Source organism: Anopheles cruzii, chromosome 3 (genome assembly GCF_943734635.1).
Source record: "Anopheles cruzii chromosome 3, idAnoCruzAS_RS32_06, whole genome shotgun sequence".
NCBI lineage: Eukaryota > Metazoa > Arthropoda > Insecta > Diptera > Culicidae > Anopheles > Anopheles cruzii.
Genome location: NC_069145.1, coordinates 77,806,830 through 77,826,403, shown reverse-complemented (window position 1 = coordinate 77,826,403; position 19,574 = coordinate 77,806,830). Strand labels below are relative to the sequence as shown.

The window sequence follows — 19,574 nt, the reverse complement described above, 5'->3', positions numbered from 1 at the left end:
TTCAAATTCAAATTCTTCAACGAGCTACCAATTACAAAAAAATCCAAATTGTGGTTAACAAAAACTCGTAACTTATTTATTTAACTCGCGATTTCCGGACGAAATTTCGCATTTGTTGCTCGAATTCCGTGAACTCGTAATCGCGATCAAAATGTGTGTGTGCCTTATGAAGCGCGGAAATGGCATGAATGTGAAATTTGAGAATGTGGGGTTTCGCGAGCTGCGGCTCTGCCCACACACATTTGTACAGAAATTCATTTGTGACAAATAAATTAATTGTCTTTCTAAGGAACTTATTTCCTTTAACATTTTTCAATTTCATGCCTTGAGACCATGCGGTCTCAATCATGTGAACAAGAATTGTGAACAACCGTAAAGGTTGTTGCTTTTCTGCGTTCCCCAACATATTAATTGCTCCAAACTATTTATGGGGAACACCAGTTGGTTGCCGCCGCAAGTGAAGGTCCTGGGTCTGGGGACTGTGGCGGTAGAGGTGCTGGCGGTGGCTTTAGCGATGTTGGTCTTGAGCAGGCTTAGTGGCATGCTCGGTGGGCGAGATCCCGAGGTGCTGGGTGCTGTGCCGGTGACCGTAGATGCGGCGGTGCTCGGAACATCCGTAAATCCGTAATCCTCCACCACCAAGTCGTCGTCGTCGTCATAGCAGGTTTCTTCTAAAGTTCTGATGGTGGCGGTGCTGGATCCGGTGACCGCGGCGGTGTTCGGATCGACCGTAAATCTGGAAACCTCCATCACCATCTCATCTCCGTCTGTCGTGTTCTGGACCGTTTCTGTCTGTGATGTGAAGATCATAAATCGTGCGTTACTTAACACAACTTCAACTTTGCCATACCTTATTCGCCGGGCTAGTAAGCGTTATGAAATGTGCATTTCTGTGGTAATAGTCATCAAAAATGCGCATCTTGTCCATACTCCTTTTGCCCACCATTATCTATCAGCAAGAAAGAGAGAAATGATGAAAAACTGTTTAGAAAATCAACAACTAACTTTACTCACCGGTTTCGAGACTTTGCGGGACTGTTTCACTTTTTCGGGATGATTAAATCTCTTTACCGATTGTCCGAGTCCGAGAGGAGTCGGATTATTGTCCGATTGGAGCTATTTTTTCGGGAGAGAAATGATGAAAAACCGTCTAGAAAATCAACAACTTTACCTACCGATTTTGCGACTTTGCGGGGCTTCTTTTGCACTTTTTCGGGACTTGATAACTTTATCCACTGTCCCATTTCTGCGGGGAAAATATTCGAAAATAAATCCGCCATCGTTTTAAGTATTTTTAGGAGCTAATACTTTTTTCGCATCGGCATCGTCTGATTTCGCGGTTCCAAACGCTTCGCGAAACGGTTTCCAAGAATAAGTTGGCACAGTGGGCAAAAAGGGGCGACAGTGGGTAAAAATGATTTCTAGAAACCGTTTTGCTTTGCTTGAACTGTGACTATGTAACTTGAATATCGCGTTGACTAGACAAAAACTTGGTTTTAGAGAGTATGTTCGAGTATCTCTATTCTCCAAACCACAAAATACAAATCCAGGCTGAACATTCGGATCCTGATCACCTTTTTTCCCATAGTGCGTCTTTGTTTCGGCAAATGGCGGCAAAGCGAAAACCGTTTCGTTTGTTTATGTTTTTGATTCGGCAGTTTACCATTTCATTCTGATTCTGTTTTCTCAAATTCACAAATTTGCAAAAGTAAACAACGCTGCCACCAACACGTTCACAAATAATAATGCTTTAATTTTCCTTCTATTGCCTATTTTGCATAATCTGATCCCCTAAAAATATTCCGAATCGGGAAAATAACCGGTAACCGATAACCGATAATAACCGATAATGATAATCGGTACCGATTCGGTACGGCCGGGTAAAAAAAAGCTTCGCGTGTTCAGTTCAAAGTGTAAACAACAAAATTGCCCTCCGAGAAATGTTCTGTTTCGGTTTCCAGTGAAAAGCACAAAATGTCCACCGACACTCCCGAAGTAAGTACCCGAAATGGCCTCCGTGTCGCACACAACCCGTTATGGTTCCCAACCTTTGCGTTCGCAGCACAACCAAGCGCAGAGCATTATCGTGATCCACCCCGGGTCCCAGTACCTGCGGATGGGTCGTGCCTCGGATGTGAACCCAGTGCGCGTGCTGCACGCAATTGCACGGCGCCGTAAACCGGGCGGAAAGGTCCACCGGGACAGTTGGTTACCTCGCACGGTGGAGACCACCCGTGAGGTGGTGCAAGAGATGGAACGCTGCCGGCTGCAGATCTCACACACCCTACAATCGGCCGTACAGTCCGACGGCCAGCGGCGGTACGCGACGCCACCGCAGCAAATTGCCGCATTCAACAAACGATCCCAACCGGAAACCGTACCGGACACGCTGGCCGGCTGGGAAGATGAGGCCAGCTTCGCCGATGTGCTGATCGGTGAAGAGGTGCTGAAGCTGAACCCGAACGGTGGCCATTACAACCTTCACTTCCCGATCCGCCGTGGGGAGCTCAACACACACGACGGTGTCGGAGGGTCCCTGTCCTCGGTGATGAGCGATTTGCAGGCCATCTGGGAGTACGTGTTGCAGCGGAAGCTGCACATCGATCCGGGGAAATTGGCACGCTACCGGGCTGTGCTCGTGATTCCGGATATATACAATCGTGCCCATCTCGGCGAGTTTATGACGCTGCTGCTCAAGCGGATCGGCTTCGGGTGCTGTTTTCTGGTGCAGGACCACGTAGCTGCCACGTTTGGCGCCGGCCTCGGGTACGCCTGCGTGGTGGACGTGGGCGATCAGAAAACGTCCGTGTCGTGCGTTGAGGACGGCATTTCGCATCCGAACACGCGCGTCCGCTTCGACCACGGTGGAGCGGATGTGACCCAGGTGTTCTACTGGCTGCTGAAGAAGTGTGCCTTTCCGTACCAGGAGTGCGACGACCGGAATCCGCTCGATGCCTGTCTGCTGCAGCAGCTAAAGGAAGAGTTTGGCCACGTGAATCTCGACACGTGCGGATCGCTGGAGAAACGGTTTGTCGTCCACCAGCCGCAGATGGCGAAGCGGAACTACACGCTCCAGGTGGCCGACGAAACGATGGTCGCCCCGTTGGCCTTGTTCCACACCGAACTGCTGACCATCACCGGCGCTAATCGGGCCGCACCGAAAACACAAAAACCCGCCTCATCCCAGTCACACCCGGAGGACTGTTTCGATGCCGAGTATCTACGTGAGACCGGCGTAGGTATCGGGGGGGGTCCCCGGGGCAACGAAAGAAAGTCACTTTCTCATTGGCATCGTTTTTTAGAGAAGGAACAAAGAAAATCTGGAGCAATCCGCTATTGAACCGGGTGCCTTGGCCAGTGCCGAAAACCCCGATGACGACATCGTGGTGGACGGGTTGGCCGAACAGGAGCGCGACAATAAGAACAATGATCGAGATTACTGGCTCGTGGTACCCGGAGGTCAGCTGATCGGTCTGGATCAGGCCATCGTACAGAGCATCGAACGCTGCCGTAAGTGATGCTGGTTCCGTAGTAAAAGAGTTGCTTTATTTTGTAGTCACCGAACAGTAAACACATTTTGACCATGCTAATTCACTTCTCCGGCACTCTCTCTCCGGCAGCCAGCGACGAGCTGAAGCGGAAGATGTACGGCTGCGTCCTGCTGGTGGGCGGTGGCATGAAGTTTGCCGGCATTGGCCGGTGGCTGCAGAACAAACTGTCGCAAAAGATGCCGCCCGCGTTCCGGTCCGAGCAGAGCATTGTGACCAGCCCCAAGGATATGGACCCGGAGATGACCAGCTGGAAGGGGGCCGCCATCATGTCGTGCCTGGAGAGTGCCGATGAGCTGTGGCTAACGGAGACTGAGTGGGCCCGCTACGGGCTGCGGGTTTTGCGTGAAAAAGCCGTCTTCATGTGGTGACCGTGCGCGTGGAGCCAGGCCAAGCGGAGCGCTCTATTCGGGCGGCACCTCAGTCTGTTCAATTTTGCGCTTCTTTTTGGCTTGAATGTCGGCCATCGTTTGCTCGATGGAACGTAGATCTCGTTTGTTTTCACTTGGCACTGGGGGGGGACAGCGGAGAGAAAGGAAAGAAACAATAAACAAATCGCCGGGTCCTCCGCCTCGGGTTGAGTCTCTCACCGTATCCGTACGTGCGGTTCGTCACGGTCCGTTTGGCGGCATCAATTGCCGCGTCCTGCCCGATAAGGTGCACGTACTTGTCTTTGTAGTCCGTGTGCGGCAACGACTGGGCCGCATCTCCGTCGCCTTTCACACCTCGGTTACGCGCTTTCCGCTGCTTTTCCTCCAGTTCCTGGGCGCGCCGTCGTTCGGCGTACTGCTTGGCGGTTTCCTTGTTCCACGGATCACCGTTCCGCCTGGCGTCCAGCTCGTCCTTACTGGGTTGGTGTTCCTTTTTGTACACTACAATATACCGACCTTCGTCTTCGACGCCGAAGCTGATGCCCACAAGTCCCGCCGTTTCCGCGATGTCATGACTGAGGATTGAACCAAACGGATGAGCCTGTGGCCCCGCGAGCGAAAAGCACAATACGTACACGACCGAGCGGTGCAACTGATCCAACGGCTGGAATTCCATGTAGTGCCGGTTATCGTCTTTCATCAGTCGGCCCAAGCGCTCCTCTACGTAGCTACGGAATCGGTTCAGTTCTTCTCGTCCCCGATTTTTCAGCTTTTCGTACTCCTTCTTTTGTTCTGAAACGTTGGAAACGGTTTGTGTTTACGGTTAAACAAAAAGGTTGATCGTTGATGCGCCGAATGGGACCCTCAGCCGCAACGCAGTCCCTTTGAATCGGTGGCGCGAATGCCAAGGGGCTCGAGTTTAGTGACTGAAAGTTGCTTCCTACAACTCCGAATGCAAGATTTACGAACAACTCACTTTCGTACATATCTTTCTCTTTCTTATCCCTGGCCGGTGGTTTGTCCATGGAACCGATTATGCTGCCCAAAAGATCCATTTCGGTAACAGAACGCGATCAGGCACAATAACAAAACAATGCTGAGAAAAGTGTAAACAAAAGGCTCACATAGAAAATGTCACAAAATGAATTTTTTTGACAGCGGCTTTGCTTAACCCTTGAGTGACAAAAACGGAGCGAACTCAAATCGTTTGAAATTATTGGTTGAGTTCGTTAAGTTCTTTCGTTCGTTTTGTCGTCTCGTTTAATCAGCTGAAGGAAGTGGCACAACAATTTCAGATATCCTTCTTCTGGGTAGCTCCAAATATTTTAAATCACAACAAAATGAAGCAATCATTTCGATTCCCGTTTTTGCTGTTGGTTCTTTTTAAAAACAAGACGTTGCTCCCTCTTCTGGGCTGATTGTGGCCGCCAGTGGAGTTTCTGGCTGCTCGGTAAATTGATCGTTGAGTAATTCACCAAAATGCTGGGCCCACCGCGAAAGGACCTCTGGCTGGTTGCAGATCAGATTTTCAACCTTGTCGCAGCAGCACATTACTGTTTCGATGACCGATGACTACCGCTTTGTAGAATTGTCTTGGGGATCCGTAACACACTCTGCTTTCACCGAGCTCATCTATCCTTTGCTCTTTACATCATCACTTCTGTTTCAATGAACTCCGTCCGAAGACGGGGCCACGGGGCTTTGTGGATGTCCTTTTGCGAGGTACTTTCAATCAACAGGTTCCTTGCGGATGCAAAATTCATCAATCTGCAACCATTGTCATTGCTTATACTGTGTAGACCATTGAAGCCTCCCAGAAAGATTTGTTGGCCATATGTGGAACATCTCCAGCAACATTCCACCATCAGCAGCCTTACCGACAACATCGCCGAACTCAACTCTCAACCGCGTCCGAGAGAAAGATGCTCAGATTAATATTTGGCCCCAGGGTTAGGCTCCGTTGGGCTAGCTATGTCATGTGAATGGGGGACAACGAACCAGCCCGTCCAAAGTCCTCTTAGACCATCCAGAGGGACAGGGGGAGGGGGGGCGTGGTAAGCCCCGTTATAGCTGGCGTTCGTCGACCGAGACGCCTGTCGAGAGTCCGAGAATCCTGTCGAAAGACGATCGGTTCCAGCGATATTTTCAAAAGGGCGACACCAATAGACTTTTATTATACAGAATCACGCTTCAGTTGGCAATAAACTGCAAACCATGAAACTGTAGCTAAGTACACAACAAACGAACAGTATTCTGTCCAAAAAGGTGGCCACCAGTGAGCCGTTGCTCTGGCCCTCGGCACTAGGCTCCATTCCGGTGGCTATGTCGGGTACTTCCACCACCAGATTGACCGTATCACCATCGCCATTCGCCCGGGGATGGTTATCGCTTTCCGGCGCGTTCGTGCCGTCCGCTTCCGCTGTTCCAGCGACGTCCGCTTGAAGCAACACTCGGCCCACACCGGTGGCGGCTACTTTTAGTGCCAGTTTGTTCACCAGCCGGTCCGGGCTTCCGGCCGAGGATCGGATGTGCCGCAGGATGATGGTAACGGCCAGTATGCCCACGCTAATGATGAGCGAATCGCGGAAGAAAATTACTGAAAACAGAACACCTGAGTGAGATCTTCGCCGGTGGAGTAGCCAAGCCTCGGGAGCTTACACAACTTCGGAACGGCAACCCCGTGGTAAGGAGCACGCCAGTATAGATACTCCAGGTACGTGAAGTGTCCCATGCACGTGCCGCAAAGAATGTACAACCGCTCGGTGCTGTAGCTGTTCATCCACAGGACCGCCAGATTGATTATGGCCAACACTGCAACAAATTCGGGGGGGAATTCGTACGTCCTAGAATCGATTCAAATTAAAACTCCATTTTGATGTTCACTCACAGAATCCCGGTGTCAGCAGCGCTCCGTAGATCGCCGTATGGCGTTGCAGCGAGAAGTTGTACTCCACCGTAGGGTACGACGTGTTTTCGGACAGAGCCAAAAGTTTGCTACTGGCCGACAGCAATTGCCACTCGGAGTGAGGCACTTTGATGTAGCGCGTCGACACGTTGGATCGTTCGTTGATGCTGATCTTGGCCACATCCTCAACCCAGGTGCCCAGAAAGACGGTACAGTTCTGCGAATCGAACGGCCAGTTCTGTGTGTTCCCCACGCACAGGGCCTCGTACTGGCACGGTGGAACGCACAGTACGGTTCCGTATTGGTTCACCTCGCAGCGATAGCTGGAACAGGCCGCATCTGCGCCAGAGCTGTGGAAGCTGTACAGCAGAGTTAAGATAGGGGACCCCAAAAAGCTTGCGTGCCTCTTACTTGTTGAAAGGAATGATGGTTGGGTGCCACAGTTCACTGGATTCCACGATCAGCTTATCGATGCCGTACTCCATGCGGTCCCAAACCAGAAACTCATCCTTCCAGCTCGTGCTCAGCCACACGTAGACGGTCAGCGTGGACTTCCGTTCGTTCTTGAGGTGAGAAACATTTTAACGGTTCACCCGTACGACCCGAACAAAATACCTACCAAATCGTAGTTTTGAATGTGCATATCCAAGGATACGTTGACCGGCGTGCTGTAGTTCCGGACCGGGCGCTCCGATTTGTCGTAGTTGTAGCAGAACAGCTTCTTCAGCAGCTTCCCCTCCTTCGACGAGGGCTCTCCATCGCAGTTTATGGTGGCTAAAGAATCGAGAATCGTCAATTACACCTTTCTTTTCGGCCCGCACTCCGTTCCGCTTCGCAAAGTCGCACCTCCGAAATGCAGGTGGCCGATCAAAACCAACGCCAATACGATCTTTTTCACGAAACCCATTGTAGCAAACGTTGCAGGCTGACCACCGATCTCAGTCGAACCAGGATCTACCTCGAACTGAGCTTCTTTTGGAAAACACTCGGATCGGCGGCAGCTGTGGCCCGTTGGCATAATCTCTGGCTACGCCCCCTTGGCTTCGGGATTGTTACGTTTTTGATAACGTTAAGGCATTTGAATATCGTCTGTTTTTCAGTTCAGTCAACCCCTACAAATCGTTTTTGATCATTGCGCATAAATGTTTTATTTCAATTTACACACTATTTTGATTGACCATAATTAATTATAGTCGTTCATCATTTCATGCCGTTGCGTTTTAAAGCCGCTTTGAAAATTTGGCCCTGTTTTCAACTCATTCAAGCTTTGCTCACAAAACTTGTCTGAAATGTCGTCTTTCCAATGAGATCGATTGATCGAAGAAAATTGTAACACTGTGTCTGAGATTGAGAAACATTTTTAATCATTTTTGATAAGCGGAAGGATTTTTATAAAATCAAATATACATAATAAGTAAAAACAAATAATAAATGCATAATACAAGGCATCAGCATACAAGATATACAAACTCAACACGTAGAAATGAATAAGCATCAATTATGAGATTGGCGGAACTTTCGAATACATTATACGCTTTAAAATAAATTCTTTTCTAATCATCGTTTATTATCGGTAAACGGAAAAGACTGTTAGAATGTAGCTTAAAGGCGGAATGTTACTCGGCTTCGCGTGAAGGTCGCCGAAAAAATGTATTGTTGCTTATCTGGAAAATAAAAAAGCATTTTCTTCACTAAATACAATCATTCTTATGTTAAGCAACCTTATTGTAATACGTTCAATGCCTTAAATCTCAATCAAAAAAGAGAGTACTGAAACACACGGGGCGCAGAGCAATGGTCTTACTGGCAACAGAGGCTTAAGCAATAGAACGGTAATCGAACACTGAACAATTACACTGGCAGCAGCAGCAGCAGCATCAGCACGGGATAATATCACTGGATTGGTTCGCAAACCGGGGCACAAAATGGCTTCCGAATGGCGCACTCGCCATCACACCGTGTCGGAGCTGTTGGTGCTGACGGACGGCGAGGAGCGCAGGATCAGGTGCTCGTGCTCGTCGGCCGAGTGTGGCGTGAAGGACGAGTACAACTGCTCGTAGAACGGGTCGGCCAGAAAGTCGACCTCGGCCGCCATCGAATGGGCGTCTTCGAATGAAAATGAGCTCACCGGTTGACCCAACGCGTACCCATCGATGGTCTGCTCGAGGCAGAGCTCCGGAGTGTGCAGGAAGGACCCACCGTTCAGATTGCCGATCGGATGGTGCACCGGGAGCGGCAGGTGGCTCAGCTCTGCCTTCCCGCAGTCCGGCGTTCGGGCGAAGCCATCGGTAGCCGCCTGATCGTAGCTCGGATCAGCTAGCTGTTGGGTTGGCTGTGGTGGCGGCGCACCGTACGCGATGTGTGTGTAGCTGTGGCAAGAGGCTTCGTAGGTCACTTCATTGGCGGATCTGGGCGGCCCCGTCGGGACGGACCCTTGGATACCGTTTAGCTGGAGGTAACCGACTTCCGGCTCGCTCAGCACGTGGATGAAGCCAACGATGCAGGTCGGCCGAGAGGATCGCGTGGTGTGCACGATAGTGGCACTCGATTGCACCCAGCGCCAGCCACCACCCTGCGTCAGAAACCGGTAGTACTTGGTCGTCACCTGGCCTTTGTGGAGCACTGTCAAGGAACAGGGTGCCCGTCAGACTAGGTGATCCTCGCGCGGGGGATGCCATCAGAATACTTACAAATTTGGTGAGACTGTCGCAGCTCCAGGATGTCGCACGCGTGCACGTACTGGTAGAGCGTGTTGTCGATCAGATCCTGTGGCTCGTAGCCCGTCAGCTCAGTAATCCGGTTCCATCTGCTCGGGGGAAGAGTTTGGTGGTTAATTTCGCCAACTTCACACACACGTACAGGACGCGCTTACTTACTTGTTATCGAGAAAGATCAGCTTCAGATCGAGACTGGCGCGGAACATAAACGTGTTCCGGTGCAGTATGACGTCCGTGGTCCCCGACGGAGACAGTGAGTGCCCAACTGCCACCAGTCCGAGGTTCTGCATGCAACAGTAGCCCTGCGCCGACGTCGATTCGTGAGGGAAGACTCGTGCCTTCAGATACCCGGAACACTGTATAACCTGTCGATGCGGATAATTCGAGGAGTAGGTTAGCGACCACGAACCACTGCGGAATCCCAATCCTTACCTTATAGCCGGACTGCGTGAGACCCGCGTTCCTTTTCGCCAGTACGCATCGCATGCGCAGGAAGAAGGATCGCTTCAGTTCGACGATGTGTGATCGCTGCTGCTGAGCGAAGGTATGCCGATGGCCGTGCTGGGCCCCGGCCGTTGGTGTGGGGCTTGCGTCGGGGGCCACCGGCGGCTGTGGTGGTAACGTCAGGATGGCCGCCAGTTCCTCTTGGTCGTAGCTGTGGATGTACTCGTAGATCGAGTTTCCTGGCAACTCGACTTGGCTCAGCCCCAGGTGAACCGAGGCCGTCTCGGAGATGTACATAATTTTACCGTCCGGCGCTACGACGAAGATGAACCCGTCCAGGGCCTGCAGCAGGTGCGAGCTAAGCTCCTTGATGGTGGTGCCTTCGCGCGGACCTCCCGCCAGACGCTCCGGGGCACCCCAGGCAGTGCCTAAACCTGCCCCAAACACACACGCGTAACGTAAGATCCGTTGTCGAGCAATCGACCTGCGGGTCACTTACCGTCCGGGAAGATTTGGCGTATCTTTAGGTACGAGGTGGTCAACCGGATGATCGATGCCTTGTCCAGCTGGGACGTGACCGCACTCGGCAGCGGCAACAGGCTGGCCAGCTCCACAAACTCGACGTTTTCCTTCTCCCGCCTCGAGCGGGCTGCGTTTTTGCTCTTCTCCTTCATCGCGGTCCGCGACGCTGCCAGGCCTGTAACGATCGGTCGCGGAAACGCACAAAGCTTTGTGTTAGATCGCATCGATCGGCCCCTAGCTACCGATCCACGGGGCCCGGGCCAGGTGGGGACACACTCTCTATTTTTAGATCGCCTAGAACCAGGAGTCCAGCTTCCTGCACCGAGATCGTTTAGAGTTTAGCAAACGACGCCAAGCCGTTGGGCTGTCTGCAACTAGCTTGCTAGTCGATCGTCGCTTTCGCTCACACCTTCGGTACCGGCTTCCGGATGATCGCGACATCCTACTCCAACGGCCACACTACCCTACGGCTCTCTCTATCCCTCCCTTGATCACATACTTCCCCAAACAAAGCTTTCTCGCACGGATGCACGGACGTGCTCCAGACACAGACTTCTAGCTACTGAATCCGTATCGAAACCTACCGAGAATGTTTTGGTTGGAGTCGGTGGCAGTCGGCGTCTTCCGTAGGACCTTCATTTTGCGCCGTTTAGTCCAGCCAGAAGATCGGATCTCCTAGAGTCGAACTAAGTGTCGAGTGTGTGCTGCTTTGCGTGACGACGTCGCGAGCCGACTTCCTTCCGACCTCTTGCCGGACCGATGGCCAAAGTACTATTGCCCGACAAACCCAGGGGCATGTGCAGAAAACTCCGGAAGCGGCCGCAGGACACAGGTGTTCCGTCTTCGGGGTTTCCTTCCTGCTGCCTTTCTTCCACTTCTTCGCTTCAGTAAAGTGCGACCCGTGTGAATTATGGGCGGTGCCGGGTCCGGTCGCAAGTATGGCCGCAACCGAAGGTGCAATTTTCCGTTCATCGTTCTTCTTTCCCAGTGTTCGCACACCGTGTCCTTGGCTGAAGGACTCTGGTTGGCCAAGAATGCGATCTGTGGGCGGTTCGAAATGCTGTATGGTGCGTTTCCACCATTGCTGATCGCGATCGGATCCGCGTAAAATTTCGTTTCGCCAACAGTATGATTAGCGGATTAGCCTTCGATTAGCCCCGGCACCATTGTAAGCCTACCAATGTCCTCTTCCTAACGGACGCCCTAATTATGCTGGGACGGCCGATAAGGCCGAGGGCAGTAAAGTAAACAGGACGCGTTGCGCCAACATCTGTTCGAGAGGTATTATCACTGCAAACATACCAAACAGTACACAGGTACGCCAAACCCGGTCCCGGGGCCGCTGTTTTGCATAAACTGTTTGCATTTTCCCACCACCACCACCGCCGACAGGCACTTGATCCTTGGGGAGGCAGCGTGAGAAACGTGGCCTCCGTGTCCTCGGCCGGTGCCCGGTTTCCGGGGAAATCCTTGCCGAAGTTCATTCATTCCCACGCTGCAGTAGAGTACCTGGGCTGGGCTGCTTGAGTTTTATTGCACCACAGCTCGGCTCGGCTGCTCCGGTATAGTGCCCGAGGAACCGCTCGGCGTCGTTCCGTTAGCTGCTGGAGTTCCCCGATCCTTGGCGGAGGTGGTCAATTAAATGTAAATTCATAATGGAGCATCATAATCGTGGGAACTAGACTCCGGGCTGGAGAAGAGTTCCTTCACCAATTCTGCCTGAGAGACACTGAGATTTTCGCTGTAAAATGTAATTCTGGCAACCAATCGATGGAAGATCGAAGGATCAAAACGATCGTAAACTTGATGAACTTTTATTATTAACAAGTACGGACAATAAGAGTGAGTAACATGGACGATCTTTGTGCTGTTGGTTGCCCAATTCTCTTCCCGATAAGACTCGCCTTCGCTGGGGGAGGATCGCCCCGTTGACGCCCCTACCGGTAATAGGGCCCGGCGCAATCGCCGTCGCCGTCTGTTTATCTAACAGTAGGGTGTGAACGCTTAGCACGCGGCCTTAGCTTAGCGGTCGGCTGGTCGGCCTCAAAGGCCTGAAACGATCGATCATTTGTGCGCCGTTCGCTGAGCGTGATGCGTCCTGTGGCCGTGGCCCTGACCTGGGTGCTGGGATTCGTTCTCCTGCGTCACGTACCACCGGCAGGTATTGTATAGCTATAGCTCCCACTGCGTGTTCTCACCTCCCGTACGTGACGAGCCGGCACTCGAGATCACGTTCTTGAATAAATAATCTTAACCTGCCCGAGGGGCCTTTGTCTCTCCGATCGACCCAGCGTCCATCGACTGCGGCAAGGACTCGGTGAACGAGGAGAACCGGCTCAAGAAGTCGCTCCTCTGCAATGGCTACCGCACCGAGGCACGCCCGAGAAAGGATCCGGCCCAGACGGTCAACCTGACCGTGTCGTACTACGTTTACGGCTACGAGTTTGTACGTTCCAGCTCCAGCCCGCCAGATGTTGTGGAATGTGCCCCCTGTTTTTTTCTAACCTCCCTTTTATTTCGCTTTTCTATCGCCTGGACGTGGCAGGATGACGATAACGACCTACTGACCGTGAATGTGTGGTTTAGTTTGGTAAGCCCGTACCCGCGCCCGTCACGTACTCGATTAAGCATTAATGGTTCAATGGATTTTTGCAGCAATGGGTCGACGAGTTTCTCGTCTGGAACGCAACGCGGTGGAACAAGATCGAGCGGCTGGCGATCAACTCGGACGAGATGTGGTTGCCCGACTTTCGCCACTTTTCCTCGTAAGTAGGCGGACAGTAAGCGGAGCGCAGCCGGACTTACACAGGGGGTGTTTCTTTTAGGTTCTACAACCCGGAGGAACTGCCCGACTGTACGAACCCATCGTGTTCGGTGGCACAGAACGGATCGGTGTACTGCATTCCGATGTGTAGCATGAACGCGCGGTGCGATGCGGATTACTCGCGGTGGCCGTTTGACGTGCACCAGTGCAACCTCTGGTACGGCACGTGGGTCAACTCGATGAACGAGGTCGATATGCACCTGAAGGATATCTGCCTGTCGTCGGAGAACGATTTCACCAGCAAGCGATGGGCGATCGCGTCGCTCAGCAAGGGCCGCTCGGTGCTCAAGTCGAGCGATTCGTACCATTACACGATCCTTAACGTGGATCTGACCCTAAGGCGGCGCAATGGCTTCGAAGTGGTGGCCATCCTGGCGCCCATCCTGGGTAGGTTTCTTGTTTTTTCGGACGTAAAGCTAACGAGCCACTGATTGAACCGAATCTCGCTGAAGTGCTCGCCCTGCTGAATCTGTACATCGTCTGGCAACGTTCGTGCGCCTTCGAACGGAAGCTGCTGCTGGTGGTGTCCATCGCTTGCCACTTTAGCTTCCTGCAGCAACTGGACTGGGCGATCCCGTTTAACCGCGACACAGTCGCCGGATGTCGTAAGCGCTGCCTCTTCCTTTTGTTGGCCCCCCCGGGTGTCTAACGCTTCGGGACCCCTTCCTTGTCAGTGGTCTTTCTTCACAGCTCCACCATCATCGCGGCCGTGCTGGGGCTCGTCACGCTGCTGAACTGCTGGATCCGGGCCCGTCCGGTACGGGATTCGGCGACTCCCGGAGACTCCTGCTTCGGGCGCGTGACCGGAGCGTTCTCGCAGAACCGTGTTGCCGAACTAATCTTGGCGGCCGACTATCTGGAGCTTAACTACAAGGTAAGCGCGAATGTGGCCCCTAAGGTGTGATGAAAATGACCCCGTGCCCCTTGACAGATCACGAGTGACGACGAGAGTGCCGGTTACTGGTTGAAAGTGGCTACGCTGGTGGATCGCGTGGTGGCCATCGTGTGTGTGATCGTTTACGTGGTCCTGCTGTGCCTGTATATGCCGTTCGGGCACCAGCTAACGAGCAGTTCCGGTGTGAAGTGTGTCTTTTCCTTTTCGTAACCTCAACTGCCGTTATTATGGATGGAAATAAAGATTTTTTCTCCCGCTGATTGATATTGTTTTAGTACAAAGTTTGTTAAAGAGCAAAGCGCGATCGCGAAATATGATGTCCGAAAAATGTCATCGTTTGTCCCTAGTTCAACCCGAGAAATTTTACCCTCGCCTCGCTATGTTGATTTGACAGCGCCATGTTTGTCTATGATTGTCTAAAAAGGGTGACATCTGCAGAGAAGAAGACAGACCGAGTCGATCTAGCTACCTGTTGCGAGATTTATAGTTTTCGATTGAGGAATTGGATGCAAATTCAGGCATTTTGACATTTTGAACAAGATGAAAATGGTAGCCCAAAACCGTTGTCAATTGATCGCAAGAATGACACTCTGACGAGAGATCTGATTCCACAGAGCCGAATGTTCTGATCCATAATTACTTTATTAACTTCACGATCATTGAAGGAAGCGCAACAATGGCAATTGTTGTAGCCAACAATAGGTTTACAATAGATTGCTGTTCCTTCTGTTCTGTTCGGTTCGCTTGGGCAAAAAGAAAACCATTATTTTATCGGTAGATGGCTTTAGCGATCGATATCTCGTAGTATTAAAGGTTTTAAGTTTATGCTCGTTTTCAAGCTGACAAGCTGAGTTCCAACGTGTTACTTTAGTTTCGTTATCGGCCAGGAGCTAAAGTTTGCGCAAAGCTGGATCCACAAAGAAGCTTGATTTTTCAGCTCCAGACAAATCAACACAAAAAAACGTGATAGATCGAATTTCCATCTGCGAAGTCTTGGCCATACTTAATGAATTCGACAAATTTCTTAAACGGATGGTGACTGAAACGGTTAGAATTGGCCAACAGAAGAGATGTTGTGTTCCATCAGGACAAGATCAGCTGAGATCAGCTTGTGAAAATAGATTGCTAGAGTTTTTTCGCCAATAGCGACCAATACTTCTATGAGAGAGAAATTATGGTGTTACCTCTGAAAAGGCCACAAATTTTCCAACAAAACGATGCAAATTTGACGCAAATCTGACCATCGGAAGCATCTTGAATAATGTTTTGAAATTCACGAAAAAATAATGGAAACTAATACTTCGTCTCCAATGTGCTCAACGAATAGCATACATTCAGGCGCTATTGGAACACTCATGGCCAAAATATAAGCTGCACGATTTTTTGAGAAAAAGAAGAGAATTGACAAGAAAAGAACCGTCTCATTTGCGAATGCGTCAATGACGGAAATTTATTGTTAATTCAATATGATCGGCTGGCCATCCGATTGGGCCGTTTACATGCAGAATCCCGGCCCGTTCGGGGGCTGTGCCGGAATGCCACGGTGGTTCATGCGGCACGTGTGTTCCTCCAGTCTGGGGGCAGCCTTATCCGCATTGTCCACGGTCCCCGGTGACCAGAGCTTCTCGGCCGTCGCTGAAACACGGGGGAAAATCCGAGGCAATATGTTGTGCTCGTTCACGACCTCGGACCACATGCAGGCCTCGCCACCCAGCACCAGTGCCTTCTGGGCGCCGGTGCCGACAAAATCGTGCGGATCACAGTTGTAGAACTTCCGCCAGTCACCCCCGTTGCTCAGATGGTCCAGATACCAGCAGGACGACAGTAGCGCCGGCAACCCATCGTGTGTGATCTGTGCGGGGTGGACAGAGTTTCAGACACGTCCTCGACTGCTCGCGGATGACGAAACACTCACCTTGCTGAGCAAATCCTGCCGGTTTCCGGTCCACACGTGGACTACGGTGCCGTTCGGAAGCCGCACCCCGTTAACGTACACCTCCTGCCACACCAGCGAACTGCGATTCAGCACGTCGATCTGATCGACGATCCTCTGAATGAACGTTTCCTCCAGCATCTCGAACGAGTACAGGCGGTTCTGTTTCATGTACTCCAGGATGTTCGCGTTACTGGCCCAGCATTCGAAGCCTACCTCGTCACCGCCGAGGTGAACGTAGCGATCAGGGAAAACGTCGATCACCTCGCCGAACAGGGTGGCCAGAAAGGTGTAGGTAGATTCACGCGTCGGATCCATCGGCCCCAGTTTGCCCTGGTACTGATCCTGGCACGCGGTTAGCAGCTCCGGATGAGACACGCCCCAGGAGCGCGTGTGGCCGGGTGTGTCGAACTCCGGCATCACCCGGATTCCCCGCAGTGTCGCCTGCTCGATGATCATCGCAATGTCCGCCTGCGTGTAAACCATCGAAGGGTGGAACGCACCCTTCGCGCTCAGCTCCGGAAAGACCCGGCTCTCGTACGGGAAGCTGTGGTCGTCCACGATGTGCCAATGGAACACGTTCAGCTTGTTATAGGCCATCCCATCCAGGATCTTCACAAGCGTGCGCGTGTCGACAAAGTGACGTGATGTGTCCACCAGGAGGCCACGGTGCGAAAACCGGGGCCCATCGTAGATCGTCGTCGAATTCACTCGTAGCTGTTGGGATCGGGATCGGGGATCAGTTCCCTGAGTCACTGACGTCGTGGCCGTACTTACCGTACTCCCATCGTCGGAGAGGACTACTAGCTGGGAGAATGTTTCCAATCCCCGGAGGATACCCCACACAGAGAACGCCGAAATGGTGGCACTGTAGTCGTTTATCGTGACCGAATCTGTGTTGGTAAACCAAGACCGAAGCATCAGATTTAGTATAGGGGGTCCCCCCGTAAGGACACTTACACTCCTCGTCCATTCCTAGGTACGGCAGCGCTTCGCAGGGCGCTTTCAAGTCCACGGACACATCCTCGAGATAGTCCTAGAACCATTGAGCCGGGTATTAAAGCTTTCAGCCATCGCACTATGGCGGTGTCAAGAATTTACATTTTCGGCAACACTCACAACGAAGTTGTTATCCGCACGCCACGTCCGATGTCCGCCGCGGATGACGTTGGTCACGGGCGAGGAGAATCCTCGGCTTTTCGCCACCCGCCGGCTGCTAGCGTTTCCCGTTGACAGCACGATTTTCTGGTACCGATCGAGGGCTTTGGTCAGGATGTCGCAGGTGTAGTTGGTCGCCTAAGGGGGGTGATAAGGCGGATTAGCATTCATCTTAGTGAATAGAACTAGGCCTCTGAAATTTGTTGGAGTAGCAGAAAGTGGCGATCGCGTTTGTTTGACATCTCTTGACCTGTATTTCTGGATTCTGTCACACTTCGGAGCATGGAAACGAGGTGGCCTCCGGGGGCCATTATCAGGCGATCCGCGCGTGCTTCGGCCAACAAAACGGCCGCGTATGGGGCCCACGATAAACAAACGCAAAACGGAACGAAAGGTAATTGCACCGCGGCACTTGATACATCAATTAATTTAGCACGCCACTTGTCGTGCCCCGCTCGCGTTTGGGGGCCACACAATCGAAGGGGCCATCCTTGGGCGAGCGGAATTGCCGTCACTCAAGCGACGCTCAAGTGGTTTGCTCAAACTCAATCGGCCGCGGTAGCTCCCGTTTCCCAACTGCCTCCGCTAAGCCTTCACGATGCTCGATTCTTATCGCCCCGATTCACGATGATTAGCGGCCTAGTCTCACTTGCATAACTCAAGCGGAAAATGTGGCTGAAAATTACCTGAAAACGGAACGAGTCGGCCTTGATTACGCTGAAGTGCTGGGACGTGGTTTGGTTCCGCGGTTTCGGCCACACTTCTCCTGCGGAACGCAAAACAGGTATCAGAAAGGAGAGGTCACTAACACCGGCCGTGGCGATGATGGATGGAGCACCACACACACCTACCTTTGGTGGCCTTCACAACCGGCCCCGGCTCGACGATGTATCCGTCGGCGCAGACAACGATCGCGACGAAGAGCGCGATACAGGCCAGAGAACCCTGCAGGACGTGGACCGCGGCCATGGTGGGCGCTACGGATGCAACAACAACAACAACAAGAGACCACTGCCGACTGATTGCGGGGAGGATGCACCACTGAGCTCCGTCTCGGACGATCGACCGAAGCGAATTGAAGCGCTCTCCAGACGCGCCCGTGATCTGTATAGTGGTCGGCGGGGATTTTCAGCTCTCGCTTACTATCTCTTTCTCTTTCTCTGGTTGTTGTTCTATCTCGCGCGCTGATTGTCGCTTTATCTGCTCTGCCGCTTCTGCCTTTCGATTTCACGCAATTCATCGTGTTCTTTCATTGATATTTGTTAATCGCCTACGCCACTACGTTCTATAGGTTTTATAGGCTGGGCTTTTTAGGTTGAATTTCACAATGTTCGGATACGCATTGTGGAGGGTTGGGGTTGCTGGCCTGTGGGTATGTGGTTCCGATGCGCACAGGCAATATGTACAGACAATATTGCTTGATACAGGCAATTCGTACAAAGAAGATGCTCGGCCCGAAAAACGAAAGCATAGCAGTTAAGCCGTCGTTAGAATTTTCTTAATTTACGCAGGAATATAATTCAGCATAATTCAAGCAAATCGAACCAATTCTGCAGTTGCGAGTTTTGAGCTTATGGGAAGGCAAAATGTTCTGGTGAATGTTTGAAACCCCTCTCTACATTACAAAGGGGGCCCCAATACAAAATCTAGGTTAATTTCAGCAAAACTCTGATCGCTTTTCGAGCAATTTGAACCAAATTCAGCTAGTGCGAATTTTGCGGAAAGGAAAGCGAGAAGAGAAGCCGATCGGATACGTCACCGGGAAGCCCGATCCGCTGAAAGGCCGGATCATTAAGAAATGAGATTGGAGTCACAAGGAGCGCGCACCCAAGCAAGTCGAGAAGTGAGGCAAGAAGGTGAACAATGTGCCATGGTGAAAAGGGGAAAATAAAGTGGAAAGCCGAGGAAAGCCAGGTGAAAATGATAACTCTTTCGGTTTCCCAATTTGAATGATGATAGATCAAGAAAGGAGCCGCTGTAAGCAATGTGTAGCTAAGACAACAGACCAGCTAGCGAATGCAACAACCAGCTAGCGCCATCTATACGTCAACGTGGAAAACTCGACGCCCAGATTGAGTTGGTTCGTTGATTTGCTAATTTCGCGGTTTTGCTAATTTAATTTGAATTTAATTTTAATTACATTTTTTTCTCGCTTTTTCCAAGCTTTCCCAAGCTTTTTCTCGTTCGTTGTGACGCTAGTAGTGGGTGAATGAAGTAGTATTTTCAGTGCAGGACACACGGAGGGCACATTCCAGAG

General features: G+C 51.7%; 6 protein-coding genes across 7 annotated transcripts; 2 read left to right on the top strand and 4 right to left on the bottom strand.

Moving 5' to 3' along the window:
* Window positions 1-1,921: 1,921 nt before the first annotated feature.
* Window positions 1,922-4,035, top strand: LOC128272006 (actin-related protein 8). The gene is made up of 4 exons (XM_053009712.1): window positions 1,922-1,995; window positions 2,063-3,235; window positions 3,303-3,510; window positions 3,621-4,035. The coding sequence occupies exons 1-4, from the start codon at window positions 1,975-1,977 to the stop codon at window positions 3,917-3,919; spliced, it is 1,701 nt and encodes a 566-aa protein (XP_052865672.1). The 5' UTR covers window positions 1,922-1,974; the 3' UTR covers window positions 3,920-4,035.
* Window positions 3,465-5,018, bottom strand: LOC128272007 (sperm-associated antigen 7). The gene is made up of 4 exons (XM_053009713.1): window positions 4,896-5,018; window positions 4,555-4,711; window positions 4,139-4,494; window positions 3,465-4,059 (listed from the first exon to the last, which is right to left on the bottom strand). Exons 1-4 carry the CDS (start codon window positions 4,972-4,974, stop codon window positions 3,953-3,955), a joined length of 699 nt encoding a protein of 232 aa, XP_052865673.1. The 5' UTR covers window positions 4,975-5,018; the 3' UTR covers window positions 3,465-3,952.
* Window positions 5,019-6,102: 1,084 nt separating this feature from the next.
* On the bottom strand, window positions 6,103-7,731 carry LOC128271053 (neuronal acetylcholine receptor subunit beta-2-like). The gene is made up of 6 exons (XM_053008486.1): window positions 7,671-7,731; window positions 7,444-7,598; window positions 7,236-7,387; window positions 6,807-7,183; window positions 6,578-6,730; window positions 6,103-6,515 (listed from the first exon to the last, which is right to left on the bottom strand). Exons 1-6 carry the CDS (start codon window positions 7,729-7,731, stop codon window positions 6,103-6,105), a joined length of 1,311 nt encoding a protein of 436 aa, XP_052864446.1.
* Window positions 7,732-8,775: 1,044 nt separating this feature from the next.
* Window positions 8,776-10,677, bottom strand: LOC128271052 (protein single-minded-like). The gene is made up of 5 exons (XM_053008485.1): window positions 10,485-10,677; window positions 9,974-10,419; window positions 9,701-9,906; window positions 9,515-9,630; window positions 8,776-9,446 (listed from the first exon to the last, which is right to left on the bottom strand). Exons 1-5 carry the CDS (start codon window positions 10,657-10,659, stop codon window positions 8,776-8,778), a joined length of 1,614 nt encoding a protein of 537 aa, XP_052864445.1. The 5' UTR covers window positions 10,660-10,677.
* Window positions 10,678-12,598: 1,921 nt separating this feature from the next.
* Window positions 12,599-14,436, top strand: LOC128271051 (neuronal acetylcholine receptor subunit beta-3-like). Its single transcript, XM_053008484.1, has 8 exons — window positions 12,599-12,668; window positions 12,799-12,953; window positions 13,053-13,097; window positions 13,163-13,272; window positions 13,333-13,718; window positions 13,784-13,936; window positions 14,006-14,205; window positions 14,263-14,436. Exons 1-8 carry the CDS (start codon window positions 12,599-12,601, stop codon window positions 14,434-14,436), a joined length of 1,293 nt encoding a protein of 430 aa, XP_052864444.1.
* A 1,223-nt stretch (window positions 14,437-15,659) lies between these two features.
* Window positions 15,660-18,376, bottom strand: LOC128271613 (beta-hexosaminidase subunit beta-like). Of its 2 annotated transcripts, XM_053009205.1 has the most exons (7): window positions 18,169-18,376; window positions 18,004-18,083; window positions 17,279-17,455; window positions 17,120-17,195; window positions 16,937-17,052; window positions 16,142-16,876; window positions 15,660-16,078 (listed from the first exon to the last, which is right to left on the bottom strand). In XM_053009205.1, the coding sequence occupies exons 1-7, from the start codon at window positions 18,284-18,286 to the stop codon at window positions 15,722-15,724; spliced, it is 1,659 nt and encodes a 552-aa protein (XP_052865165.1). In that variant the 5' UTR covers window positions 18,287-18,376; the 3' UTR covers window positions 15,660-15,721. The 2 variants fall into 2 exon arrangements, with proteins under 2 accessions (XP_052865165.1, XP_052865166.1); XM_053009206.1 differs by having other exon boundaries at window positions 16,046-16,876; window positions 17,261-17,455.
* Window positions 18,377-19,574: the final 1,198 nt, after the last annotated feature.